The following is a 17,499-nucleotide window of genomic DNA, read 5'->3' as shown; positions in this document are numbered from 1 at the left end:
AACATATGCACATCCTCTACAACTGACTAAGCAGGATGTGACCAGAACACAGATAAGCAGGTAGCTGATCTCAGAGCAAACACTGAGCTTCCTGTTGTGCCATGCAATTGTGGAGTGTAACTGAGAGCTGCCTAAAGGAAAGCTGTCAGCAGGGCTGACACAGTTACCATTGTGAATCTCTTTGTGGAAAGCCCCGGTGTAGCTAAACCAGTCTTGGAGCTGCCCTGAAGCCCTGCAGCACCAGAAGGCTGGTTCTGCTCCAGAAACATTAGCTTCTCTTCACATGGATGGGGTAGGTGAAGGTCTACAGCAACCCTCTATGCAGGCAATGAGGTGAAGTTGCCCTTGCTTTTCTTTCCTTTAGTTGCCGTTCTTTCCTTTAGTCCTGCCCTAGAACCAAAATAATGTTTCCAAAAAGAAAATTCACTTAAAATCTTTGAAATGCCTCTTTGATATTCTTAATACCTTAGTCCCGGGCACGCAGTGTGTTTGTGTATCGTTTCCAGACAGTATGCCAATGTTGGAAGAGGAGGAAAGGAACAGGACAAGGCGAAGAAGAATGGAGAGAGTGCACAGGCTATTGCATATCACCACCCATAAAATAGTGCCAAGTTAGCATATATAGTATGGAGTTTCCAAGAGGCTCTTTTTTCCTGTGGTATATGACTTTGTTGAGAAGTCATTTGAGTTCGTTATTATTTAGACATTTAGCAAAAAGATTAAGGAAAAAATGGGGTCAACTACACACTGCAAATCATCTCTCAGCTAAATCATAGCAGTATATGTGTGATTTGAATATGTCCTTTTCCAGAGCAACTTCCAGTATTTCACTTCATCACCAAGTGTTCAGGCAGCCTCCCTGGATCCTCCAGTGGAACTCATCTGTTGGGGAAGAGGATTCATTTTTTTAATTGGTCCTCAGACATGAGGGGGGTGGGATTTGCCCAAGGCTGTACTACAGATGAACATAGGTCTGTGGGTTTCTTACTTCAGTATACCTGGAAGGCCTATCAAGGGCAGTCTTTGGTCTTAGGTGTAGGAAGTAAATAGGCATAACAAAAATGTGCCTGTGCCTCCAGGATATGGCTTTCTAAGAGACAAGCCAGCAACTGGGAAGAAGCAGAATTAGCCCTGTCTTACAGCAAAATCCATAGAGGATGCTTTATCAAGGGCAGCACAGGAAGTTTGAGGCAGAACTGGAAAAGGCATCAATAGTGTCTAGTATTTTAGCTCATCCTGCATGCTTTTGTGCAAGGCATCCTACTTTGTATGACCTATACTGTAACACTGCATAAGTCCCTGCTGTCCAACTCCTTTCTCTGACAGGGTGTGCTTTGCAGAATAGTCCACATCCTCTGCAGATTAGCTCAGAATTGCTCAGCATCAGGCAGTTCTCTGAGCCTGAGATTTGACTGAGGTGATTACATTCAAATTCCTGAGTTTGCACATTTGACATCAGTTCTGTGTGCAGGATCAAAGTAGATCCCTCGCTTTCAGATCACCAGCTTGTTAACACAATGCGTGGCCAACAGGAAAAACAGGATCCATACCACAACACATTTTGTCTCTGAATGATCTACATCTACTTTAAGATCACCATCTCAATCAGTGGAAACAGGGACACTTCCAGGGGGCAATTCAGCCCATCCTGAGATAGAAATCTAAAGGTAGGGTGTCTGAGTTGGAGGTCTCTTGACCTAAGACACAGTCCAAAAGAATAGTTTTGACTAGACTAGCTTAAACCAACAATGAAGCTGCCAAAGGTGGGGAAATTAATCCCATCCACAGTGTGCACAGCAAAGCCAAAGAAATATTTACATATCATTGCCTTTCCTAGATGCTGTTATCGTCAATATAGTTTTCCAACTGATGTAAACCCAGATTACATAAATCATCATGACTCTATAGACATAAAATAGCCAAAAGAATGACCAAAAGTTTCTATGCTAATACCAGTTCTTTTTCTAGTTGGCATAGTTTTTAGGAATTGCTTTGAAACATTATTTAAATTAAAGGGGGAATGGCTCATTGCTAGTTTAGATTTCTGTTTAAAAAATCTCTGACCTAAAAGGTGCTATAACCTTTTACAGGCAGAAATAAATGTGTTGAGGAGAATAGTTGAAAATGTCAGCTCCTTCCAGCCTTAGAAATTGCTATGAATGCAACATTACTAGTTAAACACAAATATCTATACTGTGTAGAGCAACCACTCCAAATGAAAATGTGTTCTCTGTATCAAAGAGAGCTTTGTTAAAGAATACATTAACCAAAGGCCAAGTCTCTTTGTTCATCAATTAAATGGAGGAAGCACAATAAGATCAAATGGCTGGGGTTGGGAGTGATTTGGGAGTGTGTTGGTGAAAGGATGCCCCCATGCCCTTCACCGTTTCACAGCTTCTTAATAATATCATCTGTATTATTTGAAATTTTCTAAATGTTTATTAAAGTGGAGTTGAGTGTGGAAGAAAGGGGAGGAAGGTTGTGAGACTGGCATAGAAATGTGGGAATAGAGGGGTCAATGAAGAAGAAACAGTAAGGTCTCTAATATTAAAATAAACATTTTTTACCATCTCACCTTCCATGGTTGGAGATGCTAAAGTGTTCCATAAAGTCTCTGTATGTGGCCTGGATGCAGAAGGCAACAGGTGACCAGCATGCAGTGTACCTGCAGGAAAGAGAGCAGGTTACTGTACTTTACTCTTACAAGTCTAAACTGACCTCTTTATCCAATGCTGTGATATTATTTTCATGTATTAATATATTTTTAAGGTCAGTGGGAAATATTATAAAGACCTTGTCTGAACTCTTGCAACAACAGCTAAAGGATTCAACTGTGTAACTCCTGCCAATAGCCTCTGATTGAGCAACAGCCTCTTTGAGAAAGCTACTGGCTTATTCTAATGACTGATGTTAGAGAGGAAGAAGTTCCTTTGAGTAGACAAAATCTTATCTATCATGTTCTGATATTTTTCCAGGGCTTAACATTGTGAGGTGCAGCTGGTAAAAAGCATCTCTGTTCTTCACCAACTATTGTATATTCAGCCAGCATTCATCAGGCTGGAGCTCCAGCCTGCTGAATCTCTCCCCCTAACTTCAGCATTAGCTAACTCACTTAATACTGCCCCAGAAACATATTGAGTCCCTGACATATATAGGTTTTAAGGAGGCAAGGATAAAAATTCCCAGTATAAAGAGAAAAATAATACACCAAATGTTGTGAATACAGGTGTGCCATACAGAGTGACACCAGAAGCCCAAGTCATTTGCACTTTTTGTGTGTGTTTTGATTTTCCTCACTGTCGTGCCAAATGCTGGTGCACCAGTAGCACAAAGAGGGCAATTCCTAGTGGCACTACAGCTCCGTACATCAAGCTAAGCACCTGGAGACAGATGCCTACTGCTTATTAGGCAGCACTATGAAGTGATTTGATTCAGAGCAGCAATGTTCTGGTGTGGAGGATGGAGAGGGCTGTGAAATGTTTTCTTTTAATTTATTTAGTGGCTGGGGAATCTGGTAAAAAGCAATTTATAAATTCTGTATGTATCCAATCTATTTTTGTCATCTGGACAACTAAAAGACATAAATATAGAATAACGCTATTCCGACAGTGAATTATACTTCCTTTGCCATTACTCTGAGCAGCTGTGGAGCCCAAGAGCTTTGCTGATGCGAGAGAGTTATACAGGTTCCCCTGAAGAAGTGCAGTCATCTACTGTTACCACAAGACATGTGATTTTATTTTTTTTCCCTTTGGTTCAATATATGTTACAATTTTTTAGTTGAAAGAAACTAGAAAAGGGCAAAGGACAGAAGCATAGTCCTTGTCTTTAGATGGACTTCAACGTATTCTGGGAGCACATGAGGTAAAAACTTTCAGCTGGCCTAAGCCTCCACGTATGTCTGGTAGGACCTTTTAACTTTTGTCTCATCTCTCTTAAGTTTTTTTGGGGACAAGGAATACATTGCTTCATCTGTTGGTTTTATCCATCATTTTGCGAGAAATTTTCACCTCTCTTAATATGTTGGACCTTTTATGGCTGTTTTCTGATAGTATTTTAGCTCATCACTGTCTTCATCTTCATTTCATACATGCAGGTCTCAGTCAAAGGGAAGGAGATAACTAGTGTGGAGTCTCTCAGGAAACATCACACAGCAAGGTGTTGGATCTGTCCTTTACAAATGCCCTAACAAAAGGAGCTCCCTTCATTTCTGTTCACCCCATGTTCAATAAGATAACGGAAACCACACAATTTGTTCAGTTTCTTTCTCCTCAAAGAAATAATAAGCCAAAGAGGAAAAAGCATTGTCCCAGTAGATCTGTGAGACAGATCACTGCTAAGCAGAAGAAATAGCCGCAACAACAAAACGCTGATTTCTGAGGTGCTTCAGTGCTCCAACTAGAATTTTACATTGATTATATGCCAAGTCATTATTTAGGCAGACTAAACAATCTGCATTGCAACTTCAAATGGGAGAATCACTGAGGCACCTGCTCTGTGTTCGTCTGATGGAACAGAGAAACTTGATATGAATAAAAGAAGAAAAGAGATGCTGGCCCCAGATAGTGGCCATCCCTGGAGCATGTGTTTGAGCAATGAGACTATGATAAGAGCCACCACAACGCACTCTGGGCTGCACAAGAGAGAAGGATTTAATCAGGTTTTTCTGCCTTCTCCAACAGATGTGTTGACAATCCATAAGCGTATGGCTCTCATTCACAGGAGTTATTTGCCCCCAAGAGCTTTAATGTAATTTTCAGGCAGTTTCCTAGCCCCCATTTCTCTCATTTCTTAAATATATGTGTTTCCTCAAGAGAAAAGGGTAATAATCTTCTGAAACAGAAATGGATGGAATTCAGCCCAGTCAAAACCAATCAGATGCTTCAGATTTGAGGTTTATATACTTCATTTGAATGATCTGCTAATGAACATGAGCAGAAACACAGAGCAGTGTTGGTCACAGGGAATTCACTGACATTCATTCACTGATTTTTTTCTCTCTTCTCTGTTGGTACCCACATTATCTGACAAAAGTGGTTTTTTTACTCAGGTTTTTTGATTACTTTTTTTTAATCAAAGACATTGTTGGCTTCTTATTGCTTTATAGTGAGAGATTGGATAATCAAAGCTGCTTCTATCTGCAACATATAAAATTATTAATTTAGTTAACATTGCAGATGCTAGGAAAGTGGGGACAGGGAATGCCTCAAGGAGTCTGGAAATCTCTCCTCACCCACACCAGGAGAGTCTTTTGTACTTTGAGGCCTCATGCGTGTGAAGGCTTGTCTTTGGTGGATCTTAAGGTTGTAAAGATGTGTTATTTGTAGTTTAGAGCTTTAAGGTTTGCCCACAGAGTGAAAATATTGCTTCCTACTTTCCTTGCTGGATCCTGCCAACTGTAGAGACTTCACTTTCTTGAGGGTTCACCGAGTAATCTGATGTGTTGAACAGCTCAGAAGAGCATCAAGATAAAAGTGATCTTAACCATTTCACAGCTAGGTAATGCATAGGAGTAAAAAAGCATGGTGTAGACATGCTGTTCCTCCAGTAAATCATCAACAAAACTCTGACTTTAAATGTTCACTTTTCAAAAGATAATGCAACTTTTTAAAGGAAAAGAAAGAAAGTCTTTATGATTGATGGACTAAATTAGGGCTCAGGAGACAAGCTAAAAACCTAATTGTTTCTGCAGCTTTTATGAATGTGATTCATCTGGTGTAATTTTGTCTACCTGTAAGCTAAGTGTTTAATCCACACTGGTTATTCAAGGCCCTTCTGTGAGAGAGATGGGCATTTCTAGTTCATCCAACCTATCCTAAATGATAGCTCTTTCTAAGGTGCTTTATTACTTTCCTATGACAAGAGAGCGAGTGTCTTTCTCTTCCTAAGCATGTAGTTTAGATGGATTCATCTTATCCACCTTCATCATTCCCTTGATGTAGTAGCAGCAAGGACCTTTTCTCCACCTGAGCCCCAGCTTCCCCTCTGGCAGAGGTTTTGGGGATGCATATAGTATCATTTATGGGACGCATATACATGACTAGTTATGTACAAAGGCCAGACTAAAAGCCTGCAATAAAATGAGTAGTAGTTACATTTTTTATTTGGTTGGTCATTCTTCTTTTTGTAAACTTCAAATCTTTAAATGATGTTCACACAGTGTCCTAGAGCAGAACCATAATGGCATAATGTGTTAGAATGATTAAAATTTCTCTTAGAACACTTGGGTCCCAGACAGAAAGCTGTTGTATGACAGAATTTCTATGAGTAATTGTATTTTTTTTCAATGATGGAGTTTAAAATATGGCAAAATCTCAACAGTCTGGTTAGCTGATCAGCTTGGGATGCTAGGGTGATTGACAAACTTTTGAGAAAGTGACTGATCCCATACATACTCTTTCTGTATTATGTTTGCAAATAATAGCACAATGCTAAATTTTGTGATCCAGTCTTTGCAGTTCAAGGCTCACCAACACTTTCCATGAACAATCATACTATTAGTATCTTGAACAAGGTTGGTCTACTGGTCTCATTTTCTTTTTTTCTTTTTCTTGCAAGTAGCCCTGTTGTTGTGCTCAGCATTATTGTCATCTGTTTTGTGATCAACTAAAATAAACAAAATATGGCCTTAATTTTGCCTTGCTTTTTTTTTTCCTTTCAGTGGCTGCATCAACTGCTAATTCCACAGCTGGTGCGGCCATGAATTCTTTGACTTCTCTGGGTACTCTCCAAGGACTGGCTGGAGCCACTGTTGGACTGAATAATATTAATGCACTAGCAGGTACCGTAAACAGTGAGTATTTATTGCTGTGGTGGACAGCCTTCCCCAATAATCATGCCACAAAAACTATCAATTGTAAAGAAATGATATGATTATTTTTAATCGATATACAAAACAAGGGGGTCAAGTTGGTCTAGTTTCATTCATGGTTCATATGCAGTTCTGGAGTCCTTTAGTTTCACATAGTTTGCTCTGCAAAGTGAAGTCCCTTGGGTCCCTGCACAAAGACTCATTTCCTTGCAGGGTGTATGGAAGGTGAAAGAAATGTCACCAGGGATTTGGGTTATCTAGGTTATAGGAGAGACTCCTTTTTCATTTAGGGAGGCTGACCACAGGTATATCAACCCCTTTGTACAAAACCTCACTCAGAAGTGTAGTGATAAGAAAGATATTTGCCACAGAGGCAGTCCTTTTAAAATGTCTGTAGGGATTATCAAATTGACTTGAGAGCAGCGTACGTTAAAAGTTAAGGCAAGTCTTTATCTTTTAATTGGCAAGTATAAAAGAATGATGCAATCAGTCACCTGTAATACCAGAGCATGTACATCTGTCCTATGACATCTTAAACAAACCCTGGCATCTCCAGCTTGTAGATGCCAGTAGTTGTTAGAACATTCTTCCTTGTTCTTAGCCTTGGTCAAGATTTTCCTGAAGAAGGAGGATTTTTTTTTTTATTGTTTCTGCTATATGATGACTTCACCTTTGCCTGCAATGGAAGAGATTTGTCCAGCTGCATTTTCCCCCCTCCCTTTTTTTTAGCTGCTGTTGCTCCTTGCATTTTCTTTTGCAATGCAAGGAATCTATTTGGTCATTGCCAGTCCATGACCTATCATAATGTACCCCCAGGAATGGATGTCCTCCTCAGTATCTCTTGCTCACTCTGATGCTCTGCATGATGTCTTTTTTGTCACTGTTACTTGGCTGCTCACCCAATCTTTTTGTTCTGTGATCTCTGGTTGTCATTGTTGGGAGTTGGGAAGGAAGGGGGCTTATGGATGTCCATGTAGCAATGTTGAGTGATTGCATGGGGTCTTGTGTAAAACAGGTCTTGCTTCTGGCAAGGACATGCATATTTCACACAAACAACCTCATAGTAAGTATGACTCAAGAGCAACTTAAGAAAAATATTGGGTCCCCAAATGGCCGATGTTAGTTTCCTTTCTTATTATTGCATTAGTATTAAAGCAAGCCACTGAAAATGGCATGCATGAAAAGCTAACATCTCCTCTCATGAGCCCTCATAGTAAGAGAGCTACCCTGCATAAGTAAGAAATCATTAAATGTCCTTTCCTGATAAACGGTCGTTGTGCTATATTTGGTTTATAAGAAGTCACAATATCAAGAGCAGAGTATGGCATCCCACTCCTTCCCTCCCACAAGTACTAAGAACCCAGGCATAATGGAGCACTCCAAGATAATGTCCACTTCATCAAGACCGAGCAAGAATGAATCACCTATGAGGTCTTGACAAACAGAGAGTTTATGTTTTCTCAGCAAGTATTTTTGAGGTGATGTGTGTGCAAGCTTATCTGCATGTGTTATTTAAAGTATTAATGAGGTATTCGCACACTAGTACCAAATTTCAGCTTGTTCTAAGCCACTGTTGCTTCCATGGACTTGTGCCAACAGTGACTTCAGTCCCAAATCTTCTTCATGGATGTTTTTATGGACACAGAGAGTGTGTGTGCCTAGAATATCTGTATGTGTATAGCACTTACAAAATGTATGTGGCTATGTCTGTCTATGTATATACGTATATGAGAGAGATCTAAAGAGGGGAAACTGCTTCCCCACAGCACAACACAGTGTTGTGGCACTGTTTCTCCCAAAAGGGTGACACTGGTTATCAGTTTCAGGTACTTGTGATGCTAATGATAGCAAAGCTTTGTTCAAATTACAACCACCTCCCCTGTCTATTTTAGTGATGAGCCAGTGCTCTTCCTAGTGACCATGTCCGATCCAGTCATTCACACTCACACCTGCCTAGGAGTTTGCCTTTGGGAAACCTCACGTTCAGTGAGTCTGATGTTTCGCACTATGCCGTGGTCATAAGCACTCCAGTAAAAACATTCATTGGTCATAGAGGTTCCTGAAGTAATTGTGCAGAGAGGTTAGAATTGAGTGACATGCTTCTAATTGGGGAATTAACAAGAGCGATCCAAAACAAAAGTCAAGAGCTTAACCCAGAATTAATCAGAAGGTGGCACTGGGCTTGGACATTGATTTACATAGAGGTGTTGGAAGAGGTGCTCTTCTGTTGAAGCCATGTCCTGCTTTGCATGTGAGAATCACAAGGAGAACATCTTCCAGGATGAGCTCACTAGGAGATTTTTATCTGTTTTCTGGATCCTGGCTGGGTCCATGAAAAAGAAGCTGGGCTGTGGAGACTGATAGTGCTCTCATTGTAGAGAGAAGCATTGTAGAAAGATGTCTAGAGATCGTAAAAATTAAAGGAAGTGGAGTATGGTATGGAGTATGGTTTAACTGTCTCCAAAGGTTTGGCAACAGTTGTACGTACATGTGGGTATTCAGCCAGTCTTCCCTCAGTTCTGTTTGAAGCATCTGAAACCTTAAATGACAAAACATTAGACTGTCTCCTTTGGGCATGTAAATTTAAATAGTATAGCGAACAAAAATAATATGAATAATGAGGAAAAATTAACAAAGAGGGAGGAAGAGATTCTTTGCAATTAAGAAAGAAGACCATGGATTCAGGATACTGGACAGTTATGACACAATATTTGTGTGTGAACCCAGGGCAGTCACTTAGCCTTTCTGCCTCCATATTTACATCTGTAAAATGGAGATAAAACTATTTGTGACAGATTTGAAGGTCCTTGGAAAGCACTTTGAGAGACCTTTGCACTTGCCAAGTATTGTCACTTCTGTATTATGTAGAGTAACTCAAAAAAGTAGAAGACCATAGACGAGAGACTCCAAAAGGTTATTTCACAGAAGTGAGGAAGGGACCAGAGTTCAATATCAGACTGAGGTGCATTGGTAGAGATAATAAAGAGATGGCAGACATGTGTAACTGCAGCTGGACCTTGTAGATTTCATTAAAATGTAAAAAGAGAGAATGGAAAAAATGTTGAGAGCTTTCTGCAGATGTTTTGCTCAGGAGGGAAGTGTATTGAGACACGTGCACTGCAGTAGCAGTAGCCATGCCCTTCCCAGAAGCAGTGCGGTGAGCCGGAGCTGTCTGGCTGTTTGCTAATCTGAAATCATTTGGTGGGAAGGGGCTATTGATTCTGGGTGAAAGAAGAGGGAGGATGCTACCCACTGCAACACAAAGCATGTTTATCTAATAGGCTGATGACTAACGAAAGATAACATGTTATCCTAATGCTTCCTCTATTATCAAGTTATTTCAACACTATAATAAAAGGAGATTGTCCTGCTGCTTTATCAGGAGCCTTTACTTTAACCCGTACTGTGTGTACAGCCAGGCAACCAATGACACAAACCTAAGTATGAAAACATCAGAGCAGGTTAAGGTCAGACTCAGGATCAAATAAGAATAATAATAGTAATAATTATTATTTAGTATCATTGGGGGGGGTGGGGGGGTGGTTCTGAATCTTCGTTTTCCAAATGTCCTGTCTTTTAGATATAAGCTGCTTCACAAGCTATCTTGGTTTGCAAGGGGTTTTTTTGTAACTGGAAACATTATACAACAAATATATGGCTCTGTTGTGCTCTGACAGAGGTTTTTATTCAAAGTAGTGGCAGCAAGTACCTCCTATCAGGATACAATGATGCTCTGAAGTGGGGTGGAGGGGAAAGAGAAATCTTCAAAGTGCGAGACATTTTATTAAGGAAAGGCTAAGAATATCACATCTCTGTCAAGTGTTTAGTCACACAAATTATAGTAATATCAAAAGGTATAATTTATGCAGTACAATTCTCTTAATTGGCACAGACTCTGGCAGAGCCAGAAAGGTGCCACTTGAGCAATTGTCCTGATTATCAGAGACTCATAGGAATACACTTTTCAAATCTACATAAGAGGTGGAAGAAAACTAGTAGGTCAGCATCTTTATCCTCCTCTGTCAATGCAGTATTCCCTGCAGTATTCTTTTTATTTCTAAATTACTCATGTGATAAGGTTTATGCCACTTTCCTTGAAGATTGTTTCCCAGTCTAATAGATTTCATTGTTAATTCACTATAAACTGTCCTCTGCTTAATTTCCTCACTTTTCTCCAATTTACATATCACCCCTTATTAGTGCTCTGAAATTAAACCCTCTCTTTCTCTTCATTGTCCTCCATCAGTCACCTCTTCACCCACCATTTTGCCAACCAAAACACTACACAGTCAATGTCTAAGAAATGGTCACTGGTGGTTCTGGGTGCCCCATTTTTCTGGTGACTGATCTGCTGTACCTCAAGGAGCCTGATTAAGCCCTTTTAAGTTGTTTGCGAGTTGTTCACCTAAAAACTGGGGAGCATGGGGTAGCTAGTTGTGCAGAAAACATGCCCTAACTCTCAGTCCTGATGAGCACTTACTACTCCAGTTGACACAAGTCGGACGTGTGGGCAACGAGCAGGACTCTGAACTCTGCTGCCCCTTTAGCTTCCAAAGAGACTGTAGCTCTAGCAGAAAATTCATTTTTTCTGGAATTTCTGATAAAAATAAGTGTTAACACTGTCAACTTCAATGTGGCTTATTTAGGAGCCATGATGAGGAATAGAACCAATGGAAAGAGGCTGTAGCCCAGGAGTTTGTCCATCATCGAGTCAGAGTATTAAAACTTCTTTTGCAGACCATACTGTTTGCACAGGTGAGGGATGCCATTTTCCGCACAGCTAGCAATCCAGTCTGAAATTTGCTCTTTGGCAGTCATCCCAGTTAAATTAATCTGTTATATATCAGGATGTAGGATTGCTTTAAAGAAAAAAAAAATGAATCGACTCTGCTTCCAGTGAGAAGAAGGATGTTGCTAGAACCAAATGCTTTTATTTCTTCATGAAAGGTGCCTAGTCTGGATGAAGCACTTTTAGTCACTCTAGATCATAGAATCATCGAATCACAGAATGGTTTGGGTTGGAAGGGACCATAAAGATCATCTAGTCCACCCCCCTGCCATGGGCAGGGACACTTTCCACTAGCCCAGGTTGCTCAAAGCCCCGTCCAACCTGGCCTTGAACCCTTCCAGGGAGGGGGCAGCCACAGCTTCTCTGGGAAACCTGTGCCAGTGCTGTGCATCTCTTCTGCAGTAACTGGAAGAGGGTGGAAGCACAGAGCATCGCAGTCCATCTTCTTACCACAAACCTAAGGGACAAAGCGCATAATTGTACAGAGGGTTGTTTCAAAATGCTGTTAATTGGGGTTCTCTGCTAACTCTAAGCAAAGCATTTCTGATATGGTGTGGTCATGGCCTGTAGCTAAAGACCCTGGTTAAAAAACATGGGTTTCCTCGCAGACTGCTTTTTGCCAGTGACCAGCTTGCAAGGCTACAGGTCAAATAGGTCCCACCCTCCCAGCTTCAGATACCCTCAGGAGAAGCACGAGTGTCGAGGAGGGTGGGCAGAGAGGCTTTCAGGAGCACTGAGCTCTAGTACTTGCCAGTAGCAGGCTGCATGTGAGTCCGTTTGACTGTGCAACCCTTGTGCTAAAGTGATCCTGATGCCAAAGTCGTGTTTATTTGTTTTCAGTCCCATTCGGTGAAGTGCCGAGCTGCATGCACTGCTGTCGTTGTCAGTGTCATATAATACCAACGACTTTCGGAAAGCACTAATGAACAAGTGCAATTTCTTTTCTCTATTGTTGGGTTTTTTGTAAAGTTGCTCAAATGCTCTCAGGTATGGCGGCCCTGAACGGAGGACTCGGCGCAACAGGCTTGACGAACGGTACGGCCGGCACGATGGACGCGCTCACCCAGGCCTACTCAGGAATCCAGCAGTACGCTGCCGCCGCGCTGCCGACGTTGTACAGTCAGAGCTTGTTGCAGCAGCAAAGCGCTGCGGGCAGCCAGAAGGAAGGTAAGCGCCCGCCACCAGCAGAGCAAGCCCCACGCCAAGCAAACTGCCTACGGCCAAACAAAAGCGGCGTCGTGGGCTTGTTTCTTCACGGCTTAACAAAGGACCTCGAGTCACTTAATCATTGATTTTTTTTTTCGCTTGTTTCATATTGTTACTTTCTTTAACCTCTAATGTAATTCATTTTTTAACCATCTGTCCTTCAAGTTAGACTTTGCTGACCATCCTCTCATATATAAAAGCATTTACCAACTGCCACGTAAAAAGGCACTAGTAACAAGATTCATCCCTTTATGGGTGCCAATCTCTTCTGGTTTCCATTTTCTGCGATAATGGAGTTAATCTGATTAGGTTTAAGATTTTGAGTTAATGACAAGATCCGTTTTCGCTTTGAGTGGTTCTTTGCTTAATTGTGGGTCTTGTGGGGAAGCAACTAAGTGAATGATTGCCCCCCTCTCCCCGCGCCAACAGCAAATAAACCTCAGGAAGTTACTGCTAAGAATAAATGAATACTAATTACAAGATGTTTAGGAAAATGAGGTTACCCTTTTCCCCTCTTCCGTTCCCCTGCACACTTCCCAGACATTTTGGGGGGTTGTTTCTTCTTTTTCCATTGCTTTCCCTCATCCTAATTTCCAGCTAATTCTAGGACAGGAAAATATTGCATGCTTTGTAAGATTGTGTCTAAGTTGTCACTACTGTTCTTGCCAGGGCTAAGCTTTGGAAATAAACCTAGTGTAATATCCTCAAGAGAATTTTTTTTATTCTGTTTTAAAATAGTATCTTGTACTGTTATGGGAAGTGTTTCCTAGGAAGACAAATCTGGCATTCCCCCAGCTGGCTATTGTAGAGGGACACTGGAGTTAAAATGTATATTTTCTCTGAATTCTTTACTTCATTTACTGCTAACAGCTTGGATTATTTAAAATGAAGGGGGGGGGGTTTAATTGACTTTTTTCCCTTCATTTTTTCATGTTCTCTGCATTTTTCTTTCATCTCACTCACTTTGGTCAGTGATAACAGACCATTTGACGCGAGAAAGTGTTTATTTGGTGTCATTGTAAGATACATATCAGAGGGCAGTTTGATTTTTTTCCTAGCTATTTTAATTTTTTTATGTTTATGAACATTCATATCAAGTGTAAGCTTACTTTTTATGATGATGAATTGGCAGTGTTCCTTTTAAAAAACAGTCTTTTTTGTTATATGTCTTGTTTCTGTTAGTAAGGGGTTAAGTTAAAGTGAGTAAATTCCATCACTGAACACTGACAACTATGTTTGGTCTCTTAACATGATTTCTGATGGAATGGTGAAGAGTCTGGAGTGGCTGAGGATAAACATCTACCAGAGAAAAATGCTATATAAATATTAAATGCTGAAGCACAGTGAACTGCCTCATGCATATGCTCTAAACTATTGTTTAATAATTTTTTTCATACTATTTTAAGAAATATTATTTTCTGGACAAGATAGTTTACTTGCAGTAAGAAGAAATATGTTCCAGGTGGCCAATTTTTTCCCCTTTTTTTTTCAACCAAAAAAAATGCTTTTCTTTTTAAAAACACTTTATTTTCTAACCATTTATCCCCTCCTTTTGGGCAAACATAGCAACCTTTTCCCTCAGGCTGAGAGAGCCAGCCTGGTTCTTCTGTACGGGAGAGGTGAGGCTTTGTGACTGTTGCAGAAGGTACTCCAGAAATCTGATGCACACGTTCCTCTTCCTCTCCAGAAAACCAAGGACATCACGTCAGAGGCATACTTAGGTTCCATTAAGCAAGGGAATACTTAAACAAGTTATTCTAGATGTTTTTACCAGAAATGGTAACTCTTATGCTCCTGATTTCTGCATGGGAAGGCCACATGTCTAACTCCATCATCCATCATGTTTTTTCAGGCATCCTTTGCTCAATTCCAGTATGTTGTTGTAAAGGAGAAATGGAGCTAGGGGAAAAAATAACCTATTGGTACTAGGATGAGTGTTTAAACCAACAGCACTAATAATGTGTATCTCAAATTTTGGCTGTAAGAAAAATATTCAAAGCACCTTTGAGTTTGCATCTTCCTTTGCAAACTCAGCTTTGTCTAAAGCCACTTTAATTTCAACTCAACTACTTTATTTTGAACTTTTTAAAACTACTTACTTTGCAAAGTTTCTTCCAGGAGACAGAGCTTTCTATGGGGAATTTGAATTTTTTTTTAAAAAAAAAAAACCTGTCATTTTGAAATGAGTCAATACAAATTTAATTCTGAGTATCTTTCTCTCTCAGACTTCCCTGATTTCCAAGTCACAAGATTTGCTTTCTCTTATCCTTTTTATTCCCACCTCCACCGTTTCCTGCCCTTTGAGTTTATATCTGTGATACTCAATCTGAGGTCAGCTCATTACATTTCCATAAGCTCCTTGTTGCAGATGGAGTGACACACTTCACTCATAAGAGAGATGTAGCAATATGTTTATTGACGTAAAACAGCGATTTAACAAAGTTTGATGGTAAATTTGATGGTGGTTTAAGATTTGATAGCAAGGTACACTTGATTATTAACTGCATAGAGGACAGGGTCAGACAAAACTCTCAGGGACACCCTCCCGTTTGGTCATGAGGTTCAGAATGGACTCCCTTGCATTCTAAACTCCTTCTCAGAGGGGATTTCAGGTGTGGCTGGATCCAGACTTAGAACTAGACTTGGTCAACACCTTATGTCTAAAGGATTATATGTGCACAATCAATCCTTTCTATCACTTTCATATTTCAATATTTATTTCAATATTTAACATGCTATTAATCACTTACTGAGAATCTGTTGAGGCAAAGACTCTCTCAGCCTCGAGGAGTAACCTTAAGAGGCATCCCTACTCAAGGGGAGATTTGGCATGCTGCCCACTGCCTTGCAGGAGAGCTCAGTGGGCCCTGGGCTGTCCACTAATTATGGAGTAAGATAATTGACTTGCAGTCATATTTACATACCGACTGCGGGTGTTAGTTTCTTCCAGATTTGGCTTGAGTCAGACATTGGCCAGCACTGTGGTTAGGTTGACGTGTTGTTCAAATTAACCCTTGACTACTGTGGTGTTATCTGTCTCTCCCAAATCCACTTTGAGCGGGATGCAGCCATCACGTCCAGACGCAGCCATTACAACCTGGTGGTTGTCACTTGAGTAGGCAGGTTGGGGGCAGGAGGGAGCACACCACCACATTCCCACAACTAGAATTAAACCAACAAACCCATGCAGGTGTTTGAGGCAGCAGAGAGCTCATTGTGCAGTTCTTGGGGTAGTGTGAGAGAGTAATACGTTGTGTACCTGTTTTCCTAACCTTAATTATACCGAAAGGCACTCGTGTGAATTGAAGAAAGAGGCTGCAGTTTAACTTCTTCTGTAGTAGAGTTATCAGGTAAACACTTTTCAAGATAGGGTGCTCTAAAGAGCTGCATTTCAGCTCTGTTCCTTTGATGATCCATTTGCTTTTGTTCCTTCAAAGTTGGAAAGTGAAATGCTTTCTGACCATCACCTTCAGTAAGTATTATGGAAAAATAGATTAAATATAGCACTTGTAATAGCTGTTTTCATACTTCTGTTTTGTTTTGTTTTCCTAAAGGTCCAGAAGGGGCAAACCTCTTTATTTACCACCTCCCCCAGGAGTTTGGAGATCAGGACATTCTGCAGATGTTCATGCCTTTTGGAAATGTTATCTCTGCTAAAGTCTTCATTGACAAACAGACCAATCTGAGCAAGTGCTTTGGTATGTCACATTTAATAAATCGAATAGTAAAAACCACATGCACTGTACTGAAAAGGGGCCAGGAAAGAAAATTAATGGCAATGTGAGAAATGTCATACTGGAATCTCATTCCAAAAATAATGGACTGCTAATCCTCAAATAAGCGGGAAGAAGGACAGACAAACTAGTTCTAACTAAAAATTGGCTATGAAAAACCAATAATAATCTTCCAGTCTGACATCTCGCATGAATGTGTCAAGTACATGAAACTAATTACACCCTATGTGGGGGAATGTCATTTAGTATACTATTAAACTGCCTTATTATGGATACCTAATTATTCTCTATTGTATAGCTAAGCCACTTAAAAATGCTCTATGTTTAACCCATTACTTCTACATCACAGGAATTTCTTTCTTCTGAATTAAGTACAAGATTTTGCAATTAGTGATTGAATGGTGTGTACATGTAGTTCAGAATGCTTTACAGACAGTTGATGTCTAGATATGCAGCTCCAGCTGTTGCAGGCAGGCTCCAGTATGTTATGTAAGGTAGCATCTCCCCTTACCTCAGGGCAGGTATGAAAGGAGCCTTAAAAGATGAGTGTCAGGCTTCCCAGAGAACACTTTGAGCTGCCAGTAAATTAGATCATGACAGAGGAGAAGATGATATGTTGGTATAAAACAAGTTCTAGGGTTGATTAAGTGGGCTGATGTCTTTTGAATAGCATAGATGCACCAGTTCAGTGCTTTGATGGAGTGGAGTACAGAATGTAAGCGAGTGGCAATCTGTTAAAGCATTGGTCTAATAATTGTGGTCTTATGCAAGGCATGAGGAGGCTCTAGGAAGAGGAAAGAATCTCTTAAAGATAAGTTTTATATGGGAGCTTCCATAAAAGCGACAATTCTTTCCCGGAGTAAAGGAATGCAACTGTATGTATGACAAAAGAGTAACGAGTCCAGACAACCCCTAGTTTCCAAAACTCCTTTGTGCTGCTCTTTGCCCAGCACCATCCC

At 40.5% G+C, this 17,499-nt stretch overlaps 1 protein-coding gene across 11 annotated transcripts in view; it reads left to right on the top strand.

The window, feature by feature from the left end:
• CELF2 (CUGBP Elav-like family member 2) overlaps window positions 1-17,499 on the top strand; it is a 386,251-nt gene that overhangs the window by 356,922 nt on the left and 11,830 nt on the right. For 7 of the 11 annotated variants that reach the window (XM_074828029.1, XM_074828026.1, XM_074828025.1 and 4 more), the window contains 3 exons: window positions 6,662-6,781; window positions 12,570-12,767; window positions 16,361-16,504. In XM_074828029.1, the coding sequence (XP_074684130.1) occupies window positions 6,662-6,781; window positions 12,570-12,767; window positions 16,361-16,504 (462 nt within the window). Of the gene's footprint in view, window positions 1-6,661; window positions 6,794-12,569; window positions 12,768-16,360; window positions 16,505-17,499 lie in introns of all 11 variants that reach the window. The other 4 variants (XM_074828028.1, XM_074828033.1, XM_074828027.1 and 1 more) reach the window with 2 other exon arrangements.

The sequence above is a fragment of the Strix aluco genome, chromosome 5, assembly GCF_031877795.1.
Source record: "Strix aluco isolate bStrAlu1 chromosome 5, bStrAlu1.hap1, whole genome shotgun sequence".
In the NCBI taxonomy this organism is placed as follows: domain Eukaryota; kingdom Metazoa; phylum Chordata; class Aves; order Strigiformes; family Strigidae; genus Strix; species Strix aluco.
Note: the sequence above shows the minus strand (reverse complement) of the source record. Positions and strands in the feature narration are given on the sequence as shown.